Here is a 26,542-nt window from a genome sequence, read left to right as displayed (position 1 = left end):
TGGTGGAGGTGGAGCCTGAAAGGTCAGTCTCATTAACTGCCCCCACGCCGCATCTTAATGCCCCCCGGTGATGCGGCGGTCTGGTCTGAACAGCTCGCCGCTGCCTCGCTAAAGCCCTGTCAAGGATCATTACAGACAACCCTAACACCCTCACCGCCATGGCGCCACCTCGGCACTGTCAGACCGCAGCGGAACACTTTACATTAAACTTCAGGTGATTCAGCAGAGCGCCACTTTTTTTCTTCTTTCTTGTTCTCACTCGCTGGCACTTCCATTTCTCCGGGGTGGCAGTTTTTATCCGCTTTTTAGAAAGAAAAAAAAGAAATCTGTGTCTTTTCTAATTACAAAGAGAAGAATATGCATGCGGCCAATTATGAATGTATGAGGGCCATCGGAGAGGTCATCCTGGGCCTCCATAACCGACTCCTCTGGAGGATAGTGAGTAAAAATGCTGTGGTCAGCACATATGACTAAGCTACAGAGCGTTACAAGATTGGCATAGACCTCCTACAGTGAGTGTGTGTGCCTTGTATTGTTTGTGCCCGTGAGTGAAAGCTTCAGATACCTCTGTGAAGTTATGTCACTAACGTGAATGTTTTCTGTGCTACCTTGAAAACAACTATCGGGTTTATCTAAGGTAACTAACTATGTACAAATAGAAGCAATGCTTAGAAAGGTAAAGGTAAAGGTGCTTTCTTCGATCCAAAAGGTTTTTGAACAGCTAGTGGGACGTGGCCAGAATTTCTCTGCATTTAAGGAAGAGTATAATGGATGGTAATTAAGGACCGCAACTTTAGAACATAAGAATACATGTTGAGTCACACAACTCAGTTTCAGTGAGAAACAATATTGTCAGCATTGAAAAAAAGATATTGTTTCATTGACATGTTGAAAGGATGCAAGCAGGATCTGTTGTCTGTGTGAACACACATATTGTCTAACCTGGACCTATCTGATAGTAATATAAATGGAACATGTCTTATTTATGTATCTATTTGTTTTGTTGGTGATGCTCTCCATGCACTATTGAAATGATTCTCTGGAATGCACACTAACATGGGCCATCATATTAAAGGAGACTTGTTTATCATGTGTCAATATTTCAATAAGGCTAAAAAGATAACTGTCATGCGCCAATTCGCTTTTGAATGCTCTGAGCCACAGCCAGTTGCAAATCCTCTGCCTGGAGAAAATCAGTTTTCTACAGTTGTCAAATGAAATGTGATTGTCATTGCAGCTTTTGTCTTTGAAAATAACTGTTTGTTTTTTTGGAACTAAGTCTTTTTTTTTTCAGCGTAAAACATTCCATTGATGAGAAACGCATAATCATGTTAACGTGTACATGTATCTCTTCCTAAATGAGCTGTATGCTTATTGTATGCATTTCTATGATATTTGAGGTATATTGTAAGTCTTACTCTCCAATAATCCGTGAGGTTTGAATACAGTGGTGATGAGTATGTGTGTCGATCAAACAACTCCTAGCAACTGCAGTTCTGAAAGACTTGGATATGGATCTGGCAGGCTTTCAACAATTACCATCTCAGTGAACATGTTCTGATGAACTGCCACGAATCAAAATTCCGCCCCGGTTCGCTCCGTCGTCTTTAAAAATGTATGCTTCATGTTGATTTTCTCTCACAGGAAAAAAAAACACAAGCACCAGCACTAGAGTAGACGCAATGATGGAACAGAGAAAAAGAAACACCTTCTCGTACTCTTTATTTTTTTTTTATTTTATTTTATTTACAAAACACTTTTAAAATGTGTTTCGGATGCAGTGCTCCTATATTTTCCAGCAGTAAGGATTAAAAAAAAAAAATGCAGTCGGGTTACGCTCACGTGTACACTCGGCTGAATTAAATCGTCTCAAGTCACCCGTACGGAGGCGGTCAGCATAGATGAGTAAATCGCTATACGCCACAAACGGCACGGCGCCATTTAGCATTTGGCGAAACAGCCCCAGACCAAGTGGGCAGACGCTCTGAGTTCAGGGTGCCTCAGCGATCAGAGTCTAAAAGGCGCATGAGTCACCCCAACACAGAGAGCCCTCGGGGACAGGATTTGCGGCGGCCGAGCAAGACTTCACAGGCGTGCGGGCGGGAGTGGAGGGAAGGGGGCTGGGGGAAGGTTGTGATCCGCTCACAATTGCATCAAAAGAGCAGGAGAGGAATCTGTGGCACCACAGTGGAGCGCAGTGAGGGTGCAGAGAGGTGGTGGGACAGGGATGGAGCAGGGGGGGGAGGGGTATGCACAGGAGGACAGGCCCTTGGGCCCTGGGATTTCTTTCTGTGGCCTGTCGGATCTGTCAGACGCGTACACACACACACACTCCCTCACTCTCTCTCTCTCTATCTCTCACTCACACACACACAAACACACACACACACTCCCTCACTCACTCTCTCTCACTCACACACACACACACACTCTCTCTCTCTCTATCTTTCTCTCTCTCACACACACACACTCTCTCTCTCTATCATACACACACACACACACACACACACACACACACACACACACACACACACACACACACACACACACACACACACACACTGTGCCAGGGCTTGGGGCCTGAATCAAAGCGCTCTCCCCCAGTGTGACATTCTCAGCATTTCAATTGAGCCGTCAGTGTGTCAGGAGCTGGAGTTAGCACCCTCTCGCTCTCACTCACAGGCCTGACCCGCTTCACTCACACATCTGAACAGCTGCCCTGCGCAGGGGCAGATAGTGATAGCTCTTAAGAGTCTATGTGTGTGTGTGTGTGAGAGTGAGAGAGAGAGAGAAAGTGAGTGTGTTTGATGGGTTGAGGTCCAATGGACCTCCTGCTGTCCACCCTAGCCTCACTGAACAGATGAACACAAATGTCTGAAGGTTTAATTTACAAAATAGCACATACTGTAACCCACAGGAGTACAAACATGTCTACTGTTAAATTAGCATATAATAATAATAATAATATCCCAGCAATAAGACTAGTAGAGTTAGTGTATTATAACTGATTATGCTCATTCAGTATGATCATTAATGTACCTGTGGGAAAAGTCTTCTCTTTCAGGCACTCTACCTGTTTCTTTACATTTTGCTGTTTTCTATTCTTCTCTCCCTTTCACTAACCTTACCCACTCACCCTCTCTCTCTCTCTCTCTCGTTCAGACCTGGCAGCTCCAAATCCCAGAAGCCCTTGTCCCCATCTGACTTCCTTGATAAACTCATGGGCAGAACCTCTGGCTACGACGCGCGCATCAGGCCCAACTTCAAAGGTGATTGCACAAAGTTGTCATGACTGAGTATTCACTTTCATCCTTACCCCTATACCCCCCAACCTCTTTATTTCAGCATTAATTAGGCTGATTGAGGACAACCTTTACTGGTCCTGCATTTTCATTTCTCTTTTACGTAGTATCATAATCACGGCCACAGCCTCGGCCACCGGTTTTTTCTGCAGGCAAATCCTCTCTCTTGATCCTTTTCTGCGTTGTTGTGGTGATACGCCCCAAGGCTGCTATGCTTAGCTTGATTCCATTGCTTAAGCAAATCGAAACACTGAGGCAGACTGAGGCTTTTTTTGATCCTGAATGTCAACACCATTCCGTCCTGTTAAAACCATGTGACTTGTGGCAGCGTCCTCATAGTGTTAATCCAGACTGTTAATCCACAGCATGGTCACTGCTCAGTGTTAATGGCCGTGCTGCTTTTGATTGGCACAAACAAAATGAAGTGAAAGACATCCTGGCATATAGAGCCACAGACCCATGGTGATAGACTCGCCATATCATGATATCAGAAAAATGTAAACTAGCCAATGCACAAATTACAGATGTGCTACATTCCTATTTACATTGCACTTTTTAAATATCTCAGGCTGTAACAAAGTTGTATGAGTCAGTGCTGCCTTTACTTTTTAATCTAAACAATTTAATGTCATTTATTATGAGATCCAGATGTCTTATACTTCAGTCCTTAACACTTGTTAATTAAGTGTTTATAACTGTTTAATTAAGATTTATTACTGTGGAATAGGAACGTGAGAAAACACTTTAGTTGAGAGGAAGTTGTTATTATCATAATTTAGACTTGTACAGCCATGAAGCAATCCACAGATGTTTTACCACACTGCACCTTAAAGGAAAATTCTGGTATTTAGCACTTTGAGTCCCTTTTCTGGTTTGTTTTGGATGAAGAGTGGTGGACACCGAAATTTTGACGATTGGTCCGGTCTCGACCTTTCTGACTCGATTTGAATATTGTTTTGAATCGCCTTTGACTAGTCAGAGTGGCTGCCAGCAGGCATACTGTAGGCTACTCAAACATGTCCTAAAACAACCCTTAACGTTCATTTTCAAAACTGTGCAACTCACTGAGTGGTTAGTGGTGTTCGTTGATGTTCCAAAACAAGTAGCGTAGCGAAATACAGTTTCTGTCGTGTTTTATTTGGCATTTTGCAAAATCCCATTGATTTCTGTTGGAAGACTCATTGCACGTTGATATTACTGCGCCACCGTCTATGCTTCAGGTTCAAATATTGAGCGGTTGTGAATAGTTCCAAAATAGCAAATAAGACGGCTGGAAATCATACATTGCGCCGATATATTTGCTTTTAATAATCAACGAACACCACTAACCACTCGGTGAGTTGCACAGTTTTAAAAACGAACGTTAAGGGTTGTTTTAGGACATGTTTGAGTAGCCTAAAATATGCCTGTTTGCAGCCACTCTGAGAAGTCAAAGGCGATTCAAAACGAGTCAGAAAAGTCAAGACAGGACCAATCGTCAAAATTTAGGTGTCCACCACTCTAGTTCATCCAAAACAAACCAGAAAAGGGACTCGAAGTGCTAAATACCGGAATTTTCCTTTAAATATTTGATTAGATTTAAATTAATTTTGCATATGGGATGTTTGTGTTGTTAAGTGTGTTAAGTGTATGCTTACGCTGCACTTACAGAATTCAGACACTAGCCATATTAGAACGTGTTTGAGAATATTTAACTGAATTCAGACACTAGCCATATTAGAATGTATGTTTTGATAATGTTTAACTGAATTCAGCAGCTGTAGGAGTTGTATGATGCATAAACAGTGTTGTTTTTGTTTTCTCAGGTCCTCCTGTAAATGTCACCTGCAACATATTTATCAACAGTTTTGGGTCCATCACAGAAACAACAATGGTAAGTGACCTTGATTATTAATTATTCAGATACAGCTTTCATCTACAGTATATATCTTATCCAGGCTTGTAATATCCTTGCACCTATGAATAAGTTACTTACTTCAATGGACTCACTGGATGTCAGTGAAATGGCTGAAAAATCATCTCCATTCCCATGGGGTCATCTGACCTCTGACCTCCAGCTTCACCCATATGACCACAGCATCAGCTCATGAGCAGATAATGAGCTCACCACCAAGCAATTAAAAACCAAGGGAAAATGGGGGTGGGAAAAGAAACGAATGAGTCAAACAATGCGTGTAGGAAACAGCAACAACAGACCTTGAATAAAATACTCAGTCCCTTGAGCTTCATCTGGAGGCAAACCGCTCGATCAGCAGAGAATACAACTGCCCTCAGTGGCCTCTAGAGAAAAATACTTTCGGACGGAAGGACCCATGTGGATATCCCTCCCCTCTGCCTATGGCTTTTGTGTATAACCATGTGGGGGATAAATGGGGATGGCTGTTATGGCCTCGTAATGTAGTTTCTGGTGATAAATGTTCTCTGCTGCCCTTTGTGCCATGACAGCGGTGTGATGAGGCAGGCTGGGACGACTGCCTGAGGAATACCCATCGCAAGGCTCCTCTATTACAGTCAGTTCATTAGCCGCCCAGCTACTGTGCGTTATAGGGCAATGAGGGGACTGGAGGAAATTCCTCCCAGGGAAAGCCATTAAACATATTCATTAGGCTTCGCTAGAGTGTCACTGGATGTTCACTTAATGGCAGTGGTTATTTGGTTCTTTTGGTGTGGTTCAGGGGGATAGTAGGTTGGAGATTTAAAAAGTTTTTTTTTTTTGGTAAGTGGAGTGAATCTTCAGAGCAGAGTAAAACTGAAATCACCTTTCATGTTACCGTACTCATCATGACAGACTGTGAAATGTTACGTTTATGTCATACTGTAAGTTACAATTTAGTCTTATGTTACATTTGTGTCTTACTGTGTGCTTCAATTTAGTCTTATGTTGATGAGAAATCACAGATGAATAACATGGTGAGGATGAAAGGAACGGACATAAAAACTTGTGAGGGCTCACTGCCATACAAAGGATTAACGTTCCTGTTTCCCACTCAGCTAAGATGTCTAGGTTGTAGAGAATCAATTTACTTCTCTGCTCGTAACAATGCACCGTACCTGAATGAATTAAATCACTTTATTCTTCTCAGTAATTCCAAATCCTCCATCATGCTTATGCAGACTATTTTCGTTTACTACAACAGGACTATAGACTCAATGTGTTTCTACGGCAACAGTGGAATGACCCTCGACTGGCCTACAGCGAGTACCCTGACGTCTCCTTGGACCTGGACCCCTCCATGTTGGACTCCATCTGGAAGCCTGACCTGTTCTTTGCCAACGAGAAGGGGGCGAACTTTCACGAGGTCACAACAGATAACAAGCTGCTTCGCATTTTTCAGGACGGGAATGTGCTCTACAGCATCAGGTACAGAGGAGCATTTGGAAATGGACTCACAGACTGGAACGTCTCAAGTTACATGTGACTACACTGAGCTGAGGAGTGCAGTGCTGAAGAAATAAGCATAAGAAATTCACCATTGGAACAAAATGGCAGTCAATATATCCTGCCATGTAAATATTATGCAGTAAATCACTCGTTCTGGAGTTAATATATGCTGTTTGACAACAAAGAACACATTGTTGCATTGAAAACCATACTGAAAATTTAAACCAATACTAATTATGTTGTCTAGACACACTCTGTTCAGTACACAGTGGTTGTGCGTTTGACACAAAGCATGACTTGTAGCTCTGAGATAATCAAATTCAAAACAATAATAAGAATGTGATCCCTCCACTCTGAGCAGGTCACTGTTATTGTTTGGTCTCTTTTGGGAGCACGCCTGTCTGCCATGTGTGGCAGTGAAATGCGCAGCGCGGCACAAAATATTGATTCCGTGTGTGTATTTATTTGCAAACAAATCATTGAGCACCACACGAAAAAAGCCACGCTCTGGGGCCTTGTCCGGAGCGAAGCATAAATTACACACGTTCTGGAGACCTTAAAAGGTTCATCAATCAGCGCATATGTGAGTGAATAAGCTGGGGGTGTGTGTGGGGGGCGGTGTGTGTTTTCCACAGGCTTAGATTTCACCCTATCACAGTGCTATAGAAATAGGGCGCTCTGAGCATCTAGCGCTTGCGGCTCTTGTCTTTGCTTGAAGCGATGCATTAGGGCAGGTAATTACACAGCCCTCACCCCCACTCGCCCCCAGCTCTATCCAAACTCTCTAATAGCTCAGTCTCCTTCCCCAGGCTCCGTGAGGACTTAATGCACAAGCTCGGCAATAAATAAAAAAGAAGGCTTTTCTGTTCGGCAATTAGTTTGCTATTACCACGGAGCTGCCAGTGTGTGCGTGCATGCGTGCGTGTGTGCGTGTGTGTGTGTGTGTGAGACCAAGTTACAAAAAAGAAACAGCGACGGGGTAGTCATGACTTGAGCGTAAGGGAAGTAAAATGTATGATCGTCGAGTTTCTCTTTGAGCCTTTCCCCCTTAGTTTCAGCTTCTTATCTATCTGCTATTGCATGCTTCCTGTTTCCTGTATCTTTCCTCCAACTGCCCTGTCTCCATCTTCTGCTCTCTCTCTCTGTCTTTGTCTTTCTCTCTCTCTCTCTGTCTTTCATTTCTCTTCCTCTCAGGCTCACGCTTATCCTGTCCTGCCCAATGGACTTGAAGAATTTCCCGATGGATATTCAAACCTGCACCATGCAGCTTGAGAGCTGTGAGTCATTTCTTATCCCCTCTCTCTGCTCCTTTCTCTTCTCTCTCTCTCCTTCTCTCCTCCTCCCTTCTCTCTCTCTCTCTCTCTCTCTCTCTTTCTGTTTCTTTCTTTCTCTGCTTCTATTTGCTTCCCACTCTACTTTCGTGATAGTTCGTCAGCATAGCACCTCAATGGTTTCCTGACATTCAAACAGCATAATAATGTGTGATGTATGTGTGACCATAAAAACCCAACAGCACAAGGAGTAACCATGATATATATATATATATATATATATATATATATAAACAATGTCACTACATACAGCGTGAATAACACTATTTAAATGGTGTGAGTGATAGCTGCTAAGATACTGCTATTCAGAGTGACAACTCTATGACCCAGAAATGACAGAGAGAGAGAGAGAGAGAGAGAGAGAGATGTCCCTCAAGGGTGATTACATTCAGATTGGTCCACAACAACATTTGAAAAATCCATCTCTATGTGTTTTGTGTGCATTTCTTGCCTATGTGGAAAACATATCAGCTAAACCCACGCTTAAATGCACCTCCCGTGGTCACCTTGATAAAAAGGAAACGGAAGAAAAATAAATGACTCACAGCCCCCTCCGTACCCCCTAGCCCTGATACCATCACAACTCTGGAAACCAATTTCCAGGATATCAATAATGAAACTTTCATTTGGTGTCCCGTATATGATGACCCAGCCCCTTGGCTGGCCCCTTGGCTGGCCCCTTGGCTGGCCCCTTGGGTGACCCAACCCCCCCCCCCCCCCAGAGAGAAAAGGGAGCTTAGATGTAGGCGGCAGGTGAACCCAATGGGACACACCTGTAATGCATCTTTTTAAGACGAAAGCTGCTCAGACTGTCTCCCACACACTGGCTGGAGGTGATTGTGAAACACATGGAGAGATAGGTCATGTTCACCCTAATCACACCGTGACAGCTTCTTTCCCCATTCTACACGGTGTGATTTTCATGACTATTTAGAAGAGATTTCATTTTTTTTAAGAAGTCCAAATTCTTAAGGAAAGTTTTGAATATGGTGATAGGGATGTTTTGGAGGATTGTGCTTTAGAGGCTAGTTAACAAACTCAGACGTATTTGTTCATGCAGAACATTCAGCGATATCCCAACAGTTTTAGCTCTCATTGTTTAAAGTTTCCCTTCATTATATAATGATGACATTGACAAAAATAGTTAACATTCAGTTGATAATGAACGAGCCGTTGTCTGATATATCCAGAATTGGTGCTCTCACTCACACTATCCGCAGATATTGTTTCTGTGAAGAGTATGCCAGTGTATCAGGCATACACTCATGCCCTCTACTTGAGTCCATGGGGAGATGAAAGCTCCTGGCAAACAGACAGCAGAGCTTTACAGTCTGACAAGTCTATTACGGGGGGGCTAATCATTTCTGATTAGAGGCTGCGTCCTCACCTTGGCTTCAGGCGAGCAGCGCGCAGTTTTGACAAGTGTTGGGACACCGCCGAAGGGTGAGATCACCTTTCCCAGGAAGGACATCGCGGGCGCAGTGCCGCTGATGAAGGCGGAAGAGAGAATCTTTTTTTATTTCTTTTTTTAATCCGAGTGAATGAGGATTGAAGGATTTATGGTGTGCAAAATCAAGGGCTTTTCTATCAGGACTTCGGAGGAGTGTGTTGGACATGTAGCCGGAGGAGAGTTTGTGTGATTGGCAGCAAGCTGAGTTCTGAGTTTTTAATTGGTCAGAGTTGTTGTGAGTATTTCTTGACTGACGGGTGACAAGAATTGCAATTACGCTGACAGTTGTCAACCGAGGCTGGAAAACCTCCTGTCAGAAACGTACAAAAGGGTGGAACTGCGTGAAAGCAAACTGATTAGGTGTATCTGCATAGTCAGCTAGTTTTATGACATGTAATCTAGTAGATATTCTACAATGGAGAAGTTTAATTCAAAACCAAAGAGTGAATGATCTTAGGACATCCTTAGCTCAGGTAGTTATGATGCTAGGATAATGTATTGGTGATTAGAGCCTGGGAGTGGTAGGTTTAGGCCTACATCTAGTGATAAAGGAAAGTAATGTGCTTGAAACAGACTAAAAGGAGATTAATTGAGTTGCACAGTTTTGAAAACGAACGTTAAGTGTTGTTTTAAGGACATCTTTGTGCATGCCCATAGCCAGCCACTCTGAAACAGTCAAAGGCTATTCAAAACGAGCCAGAAAGTCGAGACAGGACCCCTCGTCAAAATTTCAGTGTCCACCACTCTGGTTCATCCAAAACAAACTAGAAAAGGGACTCAAAGTGCTAAATACCGGAATTATCCTTTAATGTAGAGCACTGAGAACAAAAGGGACAGGAAATCATGCCAGTCATCTCCAGATTACAATTTTGAAATTCGGTTACACTTTATTTGACAGTGTCGGCATAAGAGTGACATGACACTGTCATGAACGTGTCATGAACACTAAACGTTTATGACATAACACTTCTGTTATTAAGTGACATTTGAGTGAGTTAAGTTTTTTGTCATAACAAATTAAGGTTAGGATTAGGGTTAGGGTTTAAGGGTGTCATGTCACTCTTATGTCGATACTGTCAAGTAAGTTGTGTGCACAGGTTGTTTCGAGGATTTGCAGAATCCTTGATGCACACACATGGTTTGGAGTCATAATAGCCACGAGACCACTGAACTTAATGTATGCACTTACATTTATTACCCTCGCAGCCCATTCCACACACAACACACGCTCCACCAGGGGCTATCATGACCCAATTTGGGATTACGGAGCATTAAAGTCGATGTATATGCAGTAAATCCATCAGGTTGAGTTTTCAAGGCTGTGCCCAGTGGCACATTTCATACAGTAATCTACTCACTCTCATAGCATTCTCTTAATCTAAGGCTGGACATTTTATTTTTGGCAGCGTTTTTATCTCCCCATTAAAGAAATAGGAGAAACATGACCCATAAAATGATAGCTAGAGTATGCACAAGCATGCACTGAGAGTTTATAGGTAACCACTCAAAAGCCACACTCTCTGAAAACATTATGCAAGAATTTTTCACTTTGATAACAAATATGGAATAAATTAATTCAGCTAGTGGTCCTTTCCCGTAGCTCAGAGATACAGAGGCAAAGAGGCATTTCATCATCTTAGAGGGGGGAAAAAATGATATTCTCCACGCTTGTTTGAAAAGATTGTTTTGAATGACATCAAACTGGAAGGCTCGAAAGCAACACCGCCCGGGCTTTCCTTTTTTATCCAGTAGTCTTGTTGCTTTTGCCGCCAGCGGGAAGAAACTGGGCGTTGGAGGGATGTGAGAGGGGTGGAGGGCGTAATATGTTGAATAATTGATGCCTTTCGAACTCCGAGCTCAAGGGGCTCCCCAATAGACATCGGTTTTATTCAGATGCGTTGAGCATTCTACACTGTTATTGTATGCTTCATGCATTTTTTATGGGCACCGTAATCTCGCCTCGGCACAGAACAGATAAAAAATGGTTGAAGGTGTGCAAAAGAGAGAAGGGTTTGGAGACGCCAATAGAGTGAAGTGTGGTTAAACGGGATAAAGCGATAACATCTCTCGCCATAGTCGCCCACGCGTGACGTCCTGGTCAACACGGGCACTTGCCTCGTCAAACAGCGAGAGGGAGGGAGAGAGAGCGAGGGACAAAGGAATGAAATGCCCGCACTCTGCTAAAACTCCCATATATTTAATGTGTTGCAACGCGTTTGACCCGGTCTTCCTCAGGGGTCGAAACGTTGCAACACATTAAATATATGGGAGATTTAGCAGAGTGCGGGCATTTCATTCCTTTGCAGTTCTAGTTCCATTTGCCCTGTTCCATGTGCACACCTCCACTACTACTCAGAGAGAGTGAGTGAGCCAGCGGGTGAGCGAGGTGAAAGGGCCTCCAGAGTGACCACCGCAAACAGAGGCCGGCCAGCGTGGATTAGCCTAGCACCATCCGCCATGCACAAACATTTATTTTTATTTATTTGTTTATTTATTAGAACAATGCTCATTAATTAACAGACAAGCTTTAAATAAGACGGAGTTAGCTTGTGAGTGCTAATTTCCATCCGTTGTCCCTAGCCAGTTCTTAAAAAGACAGATGTCTTTTTGACATAATTTGACAAACATGTCTTCTCGTGCCACTAGCATAATAATAACGCATGGTCCAACTGATCGCAAACCCCATGGCAAGCGGATGGAGCAGGGCGTCTTCCAGTGAGAGTGCCCTTTAACATGACAGATGGGGAACAGCAGGGAGGTGATGGCTGGATGGGGATATATACCCTCTACATGATTTCTCTTCCTCTCTTTGTCAATTTCAATTCATGAGGAGTTATTGGCTTCTCAGAAACCAAGCATTTTGCAAGATCAGAAAACAAGATATGGATTGCTATTTAAAAAAAAAAAAAAAAAAAACTGAATAAAACAAAGCTGTTTATTCAGTATTTGTATTCAGTCATGAAAATCCATGCATGTATGAGTTTGTGTATGTGAACTGGTACATGATGTGTGTGTGTGTGTGTGTGTGTGGGGGCGGGGTTGTTGAGAGGGTCAGGAAGCTGTTTGTCCCTTCATCCATTAAGAGAGACACATTTTGTCCAGACAATTCGGAGAAACCTGGACTGCGAGCCTTAGTTTATATGTGTCATGTAGTGACTGCGTATTGTTTCAAATGAGGGAGAGCGAGCCTTAGTTTATATGTGTCATGTAGTGCCTTAGTTTATGTGTCATGTAGTGCCTTAGTTTATATGTGTCATGTAGTGACTGCGTATTGTTTCAAATGAGGGAGAGTGAGCCTTAGTTTATATGTGTCATGTAGTGACTGCGTATTGTTTCAAATGAGGGAGAGAGTGAGCCTTAGTTTATATGTGTCATGTAGTGACTGCGTATTGTTTCAAATGAGGGAGAGCGAGCCTTAGTTTTGATCATATGTGTCATGTAGTGACTGCGTATTGTTTCAAATGAGGGAGAGCAAGCCTTAGTTTTGATCATATGTGTCATGTAGTGACTGCGTATTGTTTCAAATGAGGGAGAGTGAGCCTTAGTTTATATGTGTCATGTAGTGACTGCGTATTGTTTCAAATGAGGGAGAGCGAGCCTTAGTTTATATGTGTCATGTAGTGACTGCGTATTGTTTCAAATGAGGGAGAGTGAGCCTTAGTTTATATGTGTCATGTAGTGCATTAGTTTATATGTGTCATGTAGTGCCTTAGTTTATATGTCAAGTAGTGCCTTAGTTTATATGTGTCATGTAGTGCCTTAGTTTATATGTCATGTAGTGCCTTAGTTTATATGTGTCATGTAGTGACTGCGTATTGTTTCAAATGAGGAAGAGAGTGAGCCTTAGTTTATATGTGTCATGTAGTGACTGCATATTGTTTACAAATGAGGGAGAGCGAGCCTTAGTTTATATGTGTCATGTAGTGCCTTAGTTTATATGTGTCATGTAGTGCCTCAGTTTATATGTGTTATGTAGAGCCTTAGTTTATTTGTGTCATGTAGTGACTGCGTATTGTTTCAAATGAGGGAGAGAGTGAGCCTTAGTTTATATGTGTCATGTAGTGACTGCGTATTGTTTCAAATGAGGGAGAGAGTGAGCCTTAGTTTATATGTGTCATGTAGTGACTGCGTATTGTTTCAAATGATGGAGAGCGAGCCTTAGTTTATATTTGTCATGTAGTGCCTTAGTTTATATGTGTCATGTAGTTCCTTAGTTTATATATGTCATGTAGTGCCTTAGTTTATATGTGTCATGTAGTGACTGCGTATTGTTTCAAATGAGGGAGGGAGTGAGTCTTAGTATATATGTGTCATGAAGTGACTGCGTATTGTTTCAAATGAGGGAGAGCGAGACTTAGTTTATATGTGTCATGTAGTGACTGCGTATTGTTTCAAATGAGGGAGAGCGAGCCTTAGTTTATATGTGTCATGTAGTGACTGCGTATTGTTTCAAATAAGGAAGAGCGAGCCTTAGTTTATATGTGTCATGTAGTGCCTTAGTTTATATGTCATGTAGTGCCTTAGTTTATATGTGTCATGTAGTGCCTTAGTTTATATGTGTCATGTAGTGACTGCGTATTGTTTCAAATGAGGGAGAGTGAGCCTTAGTTTATATGTGTCATGTAGTGACTGCGTATTGTTTCAAATGAGGGAGAGTGAGCCTTAGTTTATATGTGTCATGTAGTGACTGCGTATTGTTTCAAATGAGGGAGAGCGAGCCTTAGTTTTGATCATATGTGTCATGTAGGCCTTAGCCTTAGTTTTGATCATATGTGTCATGTAGTGACTGCGTATTGTTTCAAATGAGGGAGAGTGAGCCTTAGTTTATATGTGTCATGTAGTGCATTAGTTTATATGTGTCATGTAGTGCCTTAGTTTATATGTGTCATGTAGTGACTGCGTATTGTTTCAAATGAGGGAGAGTGAGCCTTAGTTTATATGTGTCATGTAGTGACTGCGTATTATTTCAAATAAGGGAGAGCGAGCCTTAGTTTATATGTGTCATGTAGTGACTGCGTATTGTTTCAAATAAGGAAGAGCGAGCCTTAGTTTATATGTGTCATGTAGTGCCTTAGTTTATATGTCATGTAGTGCCTTAGTTTATATGTGTCATGTAGTGCCTTAGTTTATATGTGTCATGTAGTGACTGCGTATTGTTTCAAATGAGGGAGAGTGAGCCTTAGTTTATATGTGTCATGTAGTGACTGCGTATTGTTTCAAATGAGGGAGAGAGTGAGCCTTAGTTTATATGTGTCATGTAGTGACTGCGTATTGTTTCAAATGAGGGAGAGCAAGCCTTAGTTTTGATCATATGTGTCATGTAGTGACTGCGTATTGTTTCAAATGAGGGAGAGCGAGCCTTAGTTTTGATCATATGTGTAATGTAGTGACTGCGTATTGTTTCAAATGAGGGAGAGTGAGCCTTAGTTTATATGTGCCATGTTGTGACTGTGTATTGTTTCAAATGAGGGAGAGCGAGCCTTAGTTTATATGTGTCATGTTGTGACTGTGTATTGTTTCAAATGAGGGAGAGCGAGCCTTAGTTTATATGTGTCATGTAGTGCCTTAGTTTATATGTGTCATGTAGTGCCTCAGTTTATATGTGTTATGTAGAGCCTTAGTTTATTTGTGTCATGTAGTGACTGCGTATTGTTTCAAATGAGGGAGAGAGTGAGCCTTAGTTTATATGTGTCATGTAGTGACTGCGTATTGTTTCAAATGAGGGAGAGAGTGAGCCTTAGTTTATATGTGTCATGTAGTGACTGCGTATTGTTTCAAATGATGGAGAGCGAGCCTTAGTTTATATTTGTCATGTAGTGCCTTAGTTTATATGTGTCATGTAGTTCCTTAGTTTATATATGTCATGTAGTGCCTTAGTTTATATGTGTCATGTAGTGACTGCGTATTGTTTCAAATGAGGGAGGGAGTGAGTCTTAGTATATATGTGTCATGAAGTGACTGCGTATTGTTTCAAATGAGGGAGAGCGAGCCTTAGTTTATATGTGTCATGTAGTGCCTTAGTTTATATGTGTCATGTAGTGCCTTAGTTTATATGTGTCATGTAGTGACTGCGTATTGTTTCAAATGAGGGAGAGTGAGCCTTAGTTTATATGTGTCATGTAGTGACTGCGCATTGTTTCAAACGAGGGAGAGAGTGAGCCTTAGTTTATGTGTGTCATGTAGTGACTGCGTATTGTTTCAAATGAGGGAGAGCGAGACTTAGTTTATATGTGTCATGTAGTGACTGCGTATTGTTTCAAATGAGGGAGAGCGAGCCTTAGTTTATATGTGTCATGTAGTGACTGCGTATTGTTTCAAATGAGGGAGAGAGCGAGCCTTAGTTTTGATCATATGTGTCATGTAGTGACTGCGTATTGTTTGAAATGAGGGAGAGCAAGCCTTAGTTTTGATCATATGTGTAATGTAGTGACTGCGTATTGTTTCAAATGAGAGAGAGAGCGAGCCTTAGTTTATATGTGTCATGTAGTGACTGCGTATGTTCTGCTATCTTGGCAGCCATGTTCTGACCTTTTCCACAACCAGACAGTGGTAGCAGAGCCCTTAACTGTACAGGATCAGACTGTTTTTTTTCTTCAGACAGTTAACTCGTATACTTTCTTGAGGTCAGATCTTTGGTGTTGACCATTGTAAATGTCACTTGGGCATTTCATATGAAGTTCAGGTACTGATGACCTGTAAAATCCGTGAAATAAACATTGTATTGTTTGGTTATGGTGTGAAAGATATGCAGGGTGTCTGTAAAATGCTGATATAAGCTTGTACCTTAATTTCTATAAAATACAACTGATCTTTCCATCTCTTTCTCTCTCTCTCTCTCTCTCTTTCTCTCTCTCAGTCCTTTCACATTTCACAAGCCAGCATGGTTTATGCAGGACATTTGATAAATCTTTTATTGCTTTTTTCTCATCTCTCTCTCTCTCTCTCTCTCCATGTAGTTGGTTACACCATGAATGACCTAATCTTTGAATGGAAATCTGATGGCCCGGTCCAAGTGGCAGATGAACTGATGCTGCCCCAGTTTGTCCTGAAAGAGGAGAAAGACCTTGGCTACTGCACCAAGCACTACAACACAGGTTCTACGTCTTCACCATACATCTTCTCTTTTGTCTCTACAATCCTTTAACTGGTTGGACGTATACAATGAGCTCCCTCCCTCTTCTGTGTTGTGTCCCAGGTAAATTTACCTGCATCGAAGTGAAGTTCCACCTGGAGAGACAGATGGGCTACTACCTGATCCAGATGTACATCCCGAGCCTGCTCATCGTCATCCTGTCCTGGGTGTCCTTCTGGATCAACATGGACGCCGCACCGGCCCGAGTGGGCCTGGGCATCACCACCGTGCTCACCATGACGACGCAGAGCTCCGGCTCGCGGGCCTCCCTGCCCAAGGTAAGACCGCCCAGTCATGGGGTCTGTCGAGGGCCGGCTCAGAGCCTCAGAGCGGCAGAGGAGGCCGAGGGCAGAGAAAGAGAGTTAGTGACCACATCGTAAGCGCCTTATGTGTGCCAGATGTCGAGTGCCTGCGCAGCTCACATCGTCGCATAGATCCAGGCCATTCTTGGAGATCACTGCCAGATCATCCCTCTTAAGGTCAAGCTTTAGGACCTCATCCTACAGCTAAATGGGAAGATTACTTTGTAATCGAGCGCCATTTTAACTTCTGAGGGGCTGTGGGTCAGTGACTAGCCACAGGCAGAATCGGTGTTACGACCAGTTTCTCATTATTCCTCCTGGTGTGGTCTCTATTGATTGCCTATTGACACTGGGTTGTGGGTGGGCGGGGTTGGGTGACCTTGCTGTGTCCCAGGTGTCCTACGTGAAGGCCATTGACATCTGGATGGCCGTCTGCCTGCTGTTTGTGTTCGCCGCCTTGCTTGAGTACGCTGCGGTCAACTTTGTCTCCAGGCAACACAAGGAGTTTATCAGACTGAGAAAGAAGCAGAGGAGGCAGAGAATGGTGAGTGACACACACACACACACACACACACAGAAGCACACACACAAACACACATACACACACAAGCACACACAAGCAGACACACACTCACACAAGCACACACACACTACAGCGCTTCTGTCATGTCTGATTATACCCAGACTGGAGGAGTCCATACACATTGTTTTAGCCTGCACACGTTTTCCCCCTCGCTACAGCAGCATGCCACATTACATGTGGGGGAACTCACATCAGCTTGTTTCCATGGTGATCACTGACCTTTGTCTAGAATCCACACTCACTGTCTCTTCCCTGCTTTCTCTCTCTCTCTCTCTCCTCTTACACACTCTCTCTCTCTCTCCTCTTACACTCTCTCTCTCTCTCTCCTCTTACACACTCTCTCTCTCTCTCCTCTTACACTCTCTCTCTCTCTCTCCTCTTACACTCTCTCTCTCTCCTCTTACACTCTCTCTCTCTCTTCTTCTCCTCTCTCTCTCTCTCTCTCTCTCTCTCTCTCTCTCTCCTCTTACACTCTCTCTCTCTCTCTCTCTCTCTCTCTCTCTTTCATTCTCTCACTTTCCGTCTCTGCTGCCTAATGAACCATCTCTCCAGCCCCATAAACAAAGGCCCAAAACGCCCACCAATTTCAGAGCTGTTCTAAAGCCACTGAAGAGCTAAACACTTGAGCAAAAACAAGCCAAAGAAAGAGTGAAGGGGGGGTGGTGTATAGGCTGCACTTGGATTATGGCACTGCACTGCTTCACAGCATCCCCTACCCGCACAGTGGAACAGCCAGGCTGTCTGTCTGCAGGAGAGTGATGTTCATTCGCGCTAAATGGGCGTTTTACCAGCTGTAGGACATTACTAAAAAATGGCAAAGTTGTTCTCGGGAGCAAGGAACAAAGCCCACAACAACCCCATTAAACATTGCTCCAAATGGGCCGGGCGCCGTTCCCAGTCAAGGCTCCCACCTCCACCACCCCAACCCTAACCCCCATCCCCATCCCAACCTACAAATCCTCCAGATTTACTGGAAGCAGTCCTTGGATCGAAATCAATAATGGGACTGGAATCAGCATAACTCTCCATAGGAGTGTAAGTGGGGTGGCCCCTCCCTTCCCTCCACCCTCCCGTGACTCAGTCAAGGTCTCCCAGACAGTGGAGACGGCGCTGGGGCCCCATCGGTATGGCGGGGATTGCTGGCTGACAGAGCCGTCTCCGCTGGACCGATGGAGCGTGGTGGTGCCCGGCCTCTGACTAGGCTTAATCAATACTGTCTCCCTCCTGCTCCTAGCTGGACCTTTAAAGAACCATTACACAAGCTGCCCACATCTGCTGTGCAGCCCCATGACTGGGAGGCTGATCTCATTCTGTCACAGCTGGGTATATGCAGACCTCTATGACATGATTATTAAGTCCTTAAGTCCCTGCTTTTGCTATGATGAAGAATAAGAGTTATGTTCATTGGCACATGACAGCTTACTTTTTCATATTCATGCATTTTGTTTTCCTCACATTCTTACAGTATATACTACACTTACTTACTCATATACTGGCATAAACATTAACATAAACATAACATAACATAAGTACACATAGATCAAACTTAATTCACTTCTGTGTTTGTCTGGTGATGAATGTTAGCCTGGAAATCCAGACCCAAATCCAAAAGATTAAGGGTCAGGCATTGCGTAATGGAAATGGCCCAACTCAAGGGACGGCACCAAGCACCAATCCGGACTTCGATGCAATTGGATAACACTACGATCAATGTTTACTGACTGTGTTGCAACGCTGTCGTCATCTGTTTAGCTTGCCTCTGGTCCGCCTATATCAGATACACCGATGTGATTGGTGCAGCTCAGCTACAAGGGCATAGTTAAGCGCGAGAATTCTGGATTTCCAGGTGAACGTTGTATCTTGTGCGGTTTGTTGTCTTAGCATGTCAGGCACTTCCCTTTTGTCACATTAAAAAGTTGTTTGTAGGTGCGCACATCCAAAGCAGGTGCTGGACAAAAAGTGTTAGGCTATAAAATGAAAAGAGGGTGGAATGTCCGCACACTTGCTCGCATCAGGATTTTTTAATGACTATTCACCAGTGTTACATTTCAAGCTTACGCTCTTCATCAGACTTCAGTCTTCAGTCAGTAGTCTGATAAAGAGCATAAACTCGACACGTAACACTGGTGAATAGTCATTAAAAAATCCTGATGGGAGCAAGTGTGAGGACATTCCACCCTCTTTCCCTTTTGTCTCATTCTCACATAATTTCAAAGCTCGTTTTCTCACCTCTTTCTCTTTGGCCTTCATGAGCACTGTTGTCTGTGTTATGTGTAAGACTTGTGTACAGTCAGACTATTTTTTTAGAGCAGCTCTGCTAAGACGAGCTGAAAGCTTGACACCACACACTGCCGAGTTGCAAAGGAGGGAACAGACTCACATTACTCTGATCTGTCTGCTCATGCCCCCCACCTGATGGAGGACTTGGTATGCCCCACCGGGAGTGTCGATTCCCTGCGGAGAGCCGCTAACAGCGCCAGCTTCAGCAGCCTCCAGCAGCACTGCAGCGCCACCTATCCACGGGTAAAGCACAGCCGCTGTGTGCCCAGGCAGAACGGGCCCTGCTTTTATTGACGGCCAACTGGCAAAGAACGAGTCCACCGGGCATGAACTGAAGCTGATTTAATGTCTAGCCAAAGTCATTTGGCTAATTTGATAACAGGAGCAGGATCCAAAGCGCAAAACATGGGGAGGGTCAGTGTAATGCCCCCCACCCCCACCCACCCCACCCCGTGTGCTATGTTACAACTTTAGTTCATACGCGATGAACTTCGCTCGTTATCCGTCAATACAATTAGAGCCCAGTGTGTGATCCCTGAGTGTAACATTCCCTCCCCCTCTTCAACCTCACACCTTAAACCTGGTGTAGCAGTGGCATTCGTGAGATGTGCTTGAGTAAACTTGGACTTGCCCTTCCAGCCCCTACCTTAGCAATCTCAGAGGTGTTGTGTTCCCTGCCCACCTACATGAACTTTAACTCAAATGTGCAGTGGTTGTTTTCTTAACCTGCTGTGACCCAGTGTTCCCTCATGTTGTCAAGATGTTTTTTTATTTGTTTGTATTATTTGACTTCATTTGATTTCAACTAAATACATTTTACAGTTTTGAATTTTACGTCTTCATATTATTATTATCATTTTATTATTAATATTGTTATTATTATCGGTATTATTATTATTTTGTTTTCAGTCCTTTCATTCCTTTCCCCTTAAACCTCTCCAAGTTGTACTGAGTGTGGTGTCATGTACCTCCATCTGGGCTTTTGAATGTGAAAGCAAAATGACCTGTGCTGTGTAACTTCAAACTGAAACATTTCCACAGACACAGTCAGTTTACACGCTAAGCTCACCCGATTCAGGACACTGCATGGCGATGATCAATGAGGTAAGAACAATCCCCCACCTAACCACAGAGGCCTAAGAGAGAGAGAGACAGAGAGAGAGAAAGAGAGAGAAAGACAGAGAGAGAGTGCGAGAGAGAGAGAGAGACGGCAACTCATCTCCTCAGAGAGGACGCGAGAGCGCCTTAGCCAAAAAAAGAATGAGGCTCTATTATCTCAAGCCTAACGCTTCATTACACTTGAGCACATGATGTACTGCAGGGTTTAGGTGGAGGTAGAGGACGTAATTAAGGGGCGCACAGGAAGTTTGCGCCCCGCCCAACAAGGTGCAATTTGTCACCGGGCAACAGACAAAGTGATGCGAGGGGCCCGAATCACACGCAGCTGGAGAGCAGGACGGGATGAAAACCAGAGTTGCTAAGTAACAGTAACTAGCACAGCTGGATACAGGACGACCACCCAGTGGGACTGTTGGTGGAAGGCATTGATTAGACACGCTGAACTGCTGGCAGATAGCTACAGCCTAACTTAGTGGCCCCCCCACATACATACATACACACTCACACACACACTTGCTAGAGCTACAATCACACACACACACATATCCTTGCTTGAGTGTCAGTCCATATGACAAGGGTGTAGTAGGATCACAAAGGATTGTGGGTGGAAGAGCAGGGATGAGCGCTATGGGTCAGGGGAGGTGGATCAGCTGCTAGGGCACCCAAAATAGAGCCCACATACATTCTCATCGGTCGCACCGACTGCGTCTTTCAAGGGGAATGTCAGAAGCCAGCCATATGTCCATTAATATTCCATAGGGAGGGACTGAAAGGAGAGGCTAGGTTTCAGGGGAGAGGACAGTGCACGGTCATCCATCAAACCGCAATACCTATTGTGAGTTTTTGTTGAGAGTCTGACTTCTCACATGGCTGTTTCTGAAAGGGCCATTACTTCCTGAATAATTGTGTGTCTGTGCCCTCCATCCATTAAGGAAATTAAAGGTTAATATTTTTGCCCGTTTTATTTTTTAGGCTACTTAAGTATTCACTATCATCATCCAAATGGATGCACTACAGTAGTAGTACACTAGAAGTGGTCTCCTGATGAGGATATATCAGTAGTAGTACACTAGAAGTAGTCTCCTGATGAGGATAATTATATCAGTAGTAGTACACTAGAAGTAGTCTCCTGATGAGGATAATTATATCAGTAGTAGTACACTAGCAGTAGTCATCTGATGAGGATATATCACAAAATCAATGACACGGGAGAAAGTACACACTTAAAGGATACAAGCTCCTTGATCATCTTATAAAATCCAGGAAGCACAGCATTTCATCCTCTAATATAATAATCTCTGCAACACACAGTAGCCTACCCATGACACCAACGATACATCACCATTTAGAAAGTGCGCACCGAGGGTAAATGAAAGAGGCTAGAATACCCGCTGATAGTGAACGCAGATCGACTGCTCATCTGTTTTCCTCTCTCTCTCTCCTTTTCTCTCTCTCCCTTTCTCTCTCTCCCTTTCTCTCTCTCTTTCCAGGAGGAGGACCTGGTGAGGGATGGTCGAGGTTTCTACTTCCGTGGCTACGGCCTGGGCCACTGCCTGCAGACGAAGGACGGGACGACCGTGGAGGGGTCCACTGTGTTTGCGCCGCCGCCACCACCGCCCCCGATACCCTTGCTGTACGACAGCGACTCGGTGCGCAAACGCTTCGTGGACCGGGCCAAGCGCATCGACACCATCTCCCGAGCGTTCTTCCCCCTCAGCTTCCTCATCTTCAACATCTTCTACTGGATCACCTACAAAGTGCTTCGACACGAGGACATCCATGCAAACTTGTAACCCGCCCTTCGCTTCTCTGGCTCTCTGTGTTCAGAATATTTATTGCTACTTTGACTTTTCTTTTCTTTTTCTTTTTTTGTTCTTCTTTTAAACCAAAACTGCCTGTCAGAACCACATTTAAAAAAAAAAAGAATGAAATATTTCGGTGGCATATACTTGCTATTTTAAGAGGAAAAAAAAGTGCTGTCAGTGCTAAACCTATGTGCTCACTCAGGTGTGACTTCAGGATTTCAAAAAACATATGAAAAGAATCGAGAGAAAAGTAAAAAAGTGACTGAGAGAGAGTGTCCACTCCAGCCACATGGATTCTGAGTGGCACTGAGCTGTTGTTTCTAGAACAGTCCATCTATGTTTGAGAGGATGGCTTCAGATGACTAGCGATGCAGGTCTTAGTGCCTCAAGAACTCCGTCCAGGCCTGGAGGCAAAAAGACAAGGTCTTCAGCGGACTGATTTTCTTTTTTTTTCTTCGTCCTTTAACCAGATGGAATACACTGACTTGAATTTCATCACACAGCGCATCTTTGAATGAATGTTTTTAAAAAATAATGTGTTTTTTACAACCTCCAATTGCCAAACAACTAAGGGGGTCTTTAATATCAGTGACTAATCAACAGGTGATGGTATGTTGTTCACTTATGTATGACGAGGCTACACAGATATTATATAATGTAAAAAGAAACTGTACATAAACAGAGTTCCTCTCCTCAATGATTGCAGACAGCACAAATGTGTATCTCTTTTTGTCTAAATTTGAATAAAATGGATATTCTGCCAGGAAACCGGAGTTGTAGTGTGTTTCTTGTGGTTATCTCTTTGTGAGGGGGCTGGGGGCTCTGTTGTTGCAGCCACACAAAAGCAATAGGAATGTTCAGCAAATAAACTGGCCTGTTCACTGAAAATACTTAGTCAGGATATTTACAGATTGATTTTCTGAGGACAATTGTTTGGAGTCATATTTTTCCATTAGTTTCCATTAGGGAATGTCAGAAATGCTGCTCCTGATTCCATTAAGAAAACATAAAATACATGAGCCGTTCTATCATTTTGTGAAATTGCACAGCTTCCCTCCCAAACAAAGGCCCCCATTACTACCAGCAGAACATGCTGCATGTGTGCAGTATTGTATAAAGTACTAGAAAGCAATACTTGAGTAAAAGTACAAGTATCATACTAGAAAACGACTTTGGTAGAAGTGAAAGTTACCTTTTAGAATATTACTTAAGTAAAAGTCTTAAAGTATCTGATATATACAGTACTTAAGTATCTAAAGTAATTTTCTGATATTTAATGTACTTAAGTATTTGAAGTAAAAGTAAAAAGTAAAAAGCAAGCGGTTTTATTTTGAACTTTTATTGTGAACTTTATTTTGGCTTTCTTATAGTAAAGCATAAAGCATATTCAGGGTTCCCATATCTTCTTAATCTCACTTAAAATCACACTTTTCAGGCACAATTCTCTTAAGTTCAAAGAACAAAGCATATTTTTAGAGCTGACGTCAAAGAAAAAAACAGAAACAGAAATTTCACTTTTGTATGAACTTCAGGTAAAAATGAAAAATAAATAACTTATTTCTTTAAAAAAGAAATGACCTGCTGGTAGGGAGAACATTTTGGTCATGTGGTATGAGCATTTCTAGGGCTTACTCCCCAGGTCACCATCTCACTCTCACACACAGGCCACCTATGTCCAGCAGCTACTAATATGCCAGTCATTAGTTGAAACTGAAAGGTGTTCATCTTCAAAAGAAGCTTGTTTTCAAAGTTGCCAGAATTCAGTGCCTGGGAGTTTCAGGCACAAGACTGGCCAACGTTTTACATAGTGGTGGAAATTGGATAAATTAATTAAATTTATTAATAAAAAAAAAAACATTTCAGCTCTTACTATCCTGTAGTTTTTATTAGTACCGTGGTTCAACAAATGTGTAATAATAATAATAATAAACCACAAATGTGTAATAATAATAATAAACCATAATAATAATTCACTTCAACTGAGAAGTTAACAAAAAATATTCCACTATTCCACAAGTTAACAAAAACAGAAAGAAGAAAAGAAAGAAAGAAAAAGAAAAAAGCCTTTGAAATGTAGCCTATCCTATTCCACAAAGAGGCATATTGACTAATGTATAGGCTACATGTTTTTGCATGGGTAGGCTATATTGTTGTTTGGTGATTTAGCCTGTTCCTTTACTACACCCTCTTCTGAGCAAACAAGGCATACAGGTTTATCATGTAGGGTAATTGCTCTTTCTTACATTAAATAACTTTAATTTATCCTCTCTACTTGTCCCTGTAGTCATGGCCTCCTCATCACTAATTTCGGGCACATCATTTTCACTGGTCGACTGGTTGATCTGCTGCTCAGTCTCTCCTGGTCTCTTTCTACCATCCATCCTTCCTGACGGATGTGTTTACTGTAGGGCCGGCTCGGCTATCCATATCTGAGAAAACTTTTTGGAAAAAACGGGCTATGGACCCAACCAACTCTTTTTGGGAGGGGAGAACTCCCTCGTGTAGGCTACAACCCATGCAGAGAGGCATTGCATTGGTGTAATGCACAGAATGCGGAACGTGTCCTACTTTAAGAAAAGATAGACTAACGTGACAAATGTCAATATTTTTTTCCTCGACCGGCCCAAAAGTGAAGCGGCCCACCGGGAATTCTCCCGAGTCTCCCGATTACCTAATCCGGGCCTGATTCAGTCTTACTCTTCTTGGACTGAAGACAAGTCCTGCGATGCTAAATAGCCTTTCTCAGGCCGCTGAGGCAGGTAGCGGAGTGTTTAGCTTCACAGAAGCTGCCAATGTACAGAAACCTTTCTTGAAAATATGGCCACGGGTGTATGACGTTCTCTTCAACACTACCCTGTTCACCGAGTTCACCACTATGGTCGGGGTGGTCGTCCTTGATAACGGGAGCTCCTCCAGTAGGTGCTAGTGCTTCCATGGCGGTTTCAGTTGTGCGTCCTCCTTTAGCAACAAACAAAGCTGAAATAGAAGCGGCAGCGCGCGTGTGTAATGAAATCTAGGAGCAGTGATTCGCCAAAACCTCCTTATTGCGGTACTTTTACATTTCTTCTAATTTTTTGTTTTAGTAGCAGTACTTGAAGATGCTTAGTGGAAATATAGCAGAGTAAAAATATACATTTTATCTAGAAAATGTAGTGGAGTAAAAGTGAAAGTTGACATAAATTTAAATAGCGAAGTAAAGTACAGATACGTGAAATTTCTACTTAAGTACAGTAACGAAGTATTTGTACTCCGTTACATTACAACACTGCATGTGTGTCTCATCTCTCTCGCTCATTCTCTTTGAGTGCCAACCCAGGTAGTATACCTCCGCCAGACCCATTGACACACCACTCATTTCACTTTGCCTTGTGCTGCAGCAGCAACACATTGAGGGGACTATGGAATGAGAGAGAGAGAGAGAGAGAGAGAGAGAGAGAGAGAGAGAGAGAGAGAGAGACCCTGTGCTTGGGAGGACAAATTGGTGTTTTAATGTCAAAATAAATCAGTATTTTCAGAACTAATGAGTTTGAAAAAGAGTCAGTGTTGAACACAAAAAAGCCAGAGCAGCAGCAACTTTGCTTCTCTAAAGTTGCATTCACTTTACCATCAATCCACTCACCGGCCACTGCTTTTCGCATCAAAATTTGTCAGGCAGCGTTTCATATCGGCAGTGGTTATTGCCTCAGTGAATGGAGCTTAATAAAGCAATTTGTATGGTACTGTCCATTGTGATACAGAGGTGTGTGTGTGTGTTTGAGAGAGAGAGAGAGAGAGAGAGAGATTGCTTTGCAAAAAGAGGACAACTCTGTCTAGGTACTGACATATAACATCTGTCATTTAAGTATACAGTGTTTAC

The 26,542-nt window shown here is 43.0% G+C and overlaps 1 protein-coding gene across 2 annotated transcripts in view; it reads left to right on the top strand.

Annotated features, from left to right (window-relative positions):
- Nucleotides 1-23,391, top strand: part of glra4a (glycine receptor, alpha 4a) — a 46,752-nt gene extending 23,361 nt beyond the window's left edge. Inside the window, exons 2-10 of one of the 2 annotated variants that reach the window (XM_048232051.1) lie at nucleotides 3,163-3,269; nucleotides 5,108-5,175; nucleotides 6,440-6,663; nucleotides 7,879-7,961; nucleotides 16,422-16,559; nucleotides 16,661-16,875; nucleotides 17,294-17,443; nucleotides 20,804-20,866; nucleotides 22,372-23,391. In XM_048232051.1, coding sequence (XP_048088008.1) covers nucleotides 3,163-3,269; nucleotides 5,108-5,175; nucleotides 6,440-6,663; nucleotides 7,879-7,961; nucleotides 16,422-16,559; nucleotides 16,661-16,875; nucleotides 17,294-17,443; nucleotides 20,804-20,866; nucleotides 22,372-22,674 — 1,351 coding nt within the window. In that variant the 3' untranslated portion in view covers nucleotides 22,675-23,391. The remainder of the gene's footprint in view (nucleotides 1-3,162; nucleotides 3,270-5,107; nucleotides 5,176-6,439; nucleotides 6,664-7,878; nucleotides 7,962-16,421; nucleotides 16,560-16,660; nucleotides 16,876-17,293; nucleotides 17,444-20,803; nucleotides 20,867-22,371) is intronic. The other variant, XM_048232052.1, reaches the window with a different exon arrangement.
- The last annotated feature ends 3,151 nt before the right edge of the window (nucleotides 23,392-26,542 follow it).

This window comes from Alosa alosa, chromosome 21 (assembly GCF_017589495.1).
Source record: "Alosa alosa isolate M-15738 ecotype Scorff River chromosome 21, AALO_Geno_1.1, whole genome shotgun sequence".
NCBI classification, from domain to species: Eukaryota; Metazoa; Chordata; class Actinopteri; order Clupeiformes; family Clupeidae; genus Alosa; species Alosa alosa.
Note: the sequence above shows the minus strand (reverse complement) of the source record. Positions and strands in the feature narration are given on the sequence as shown.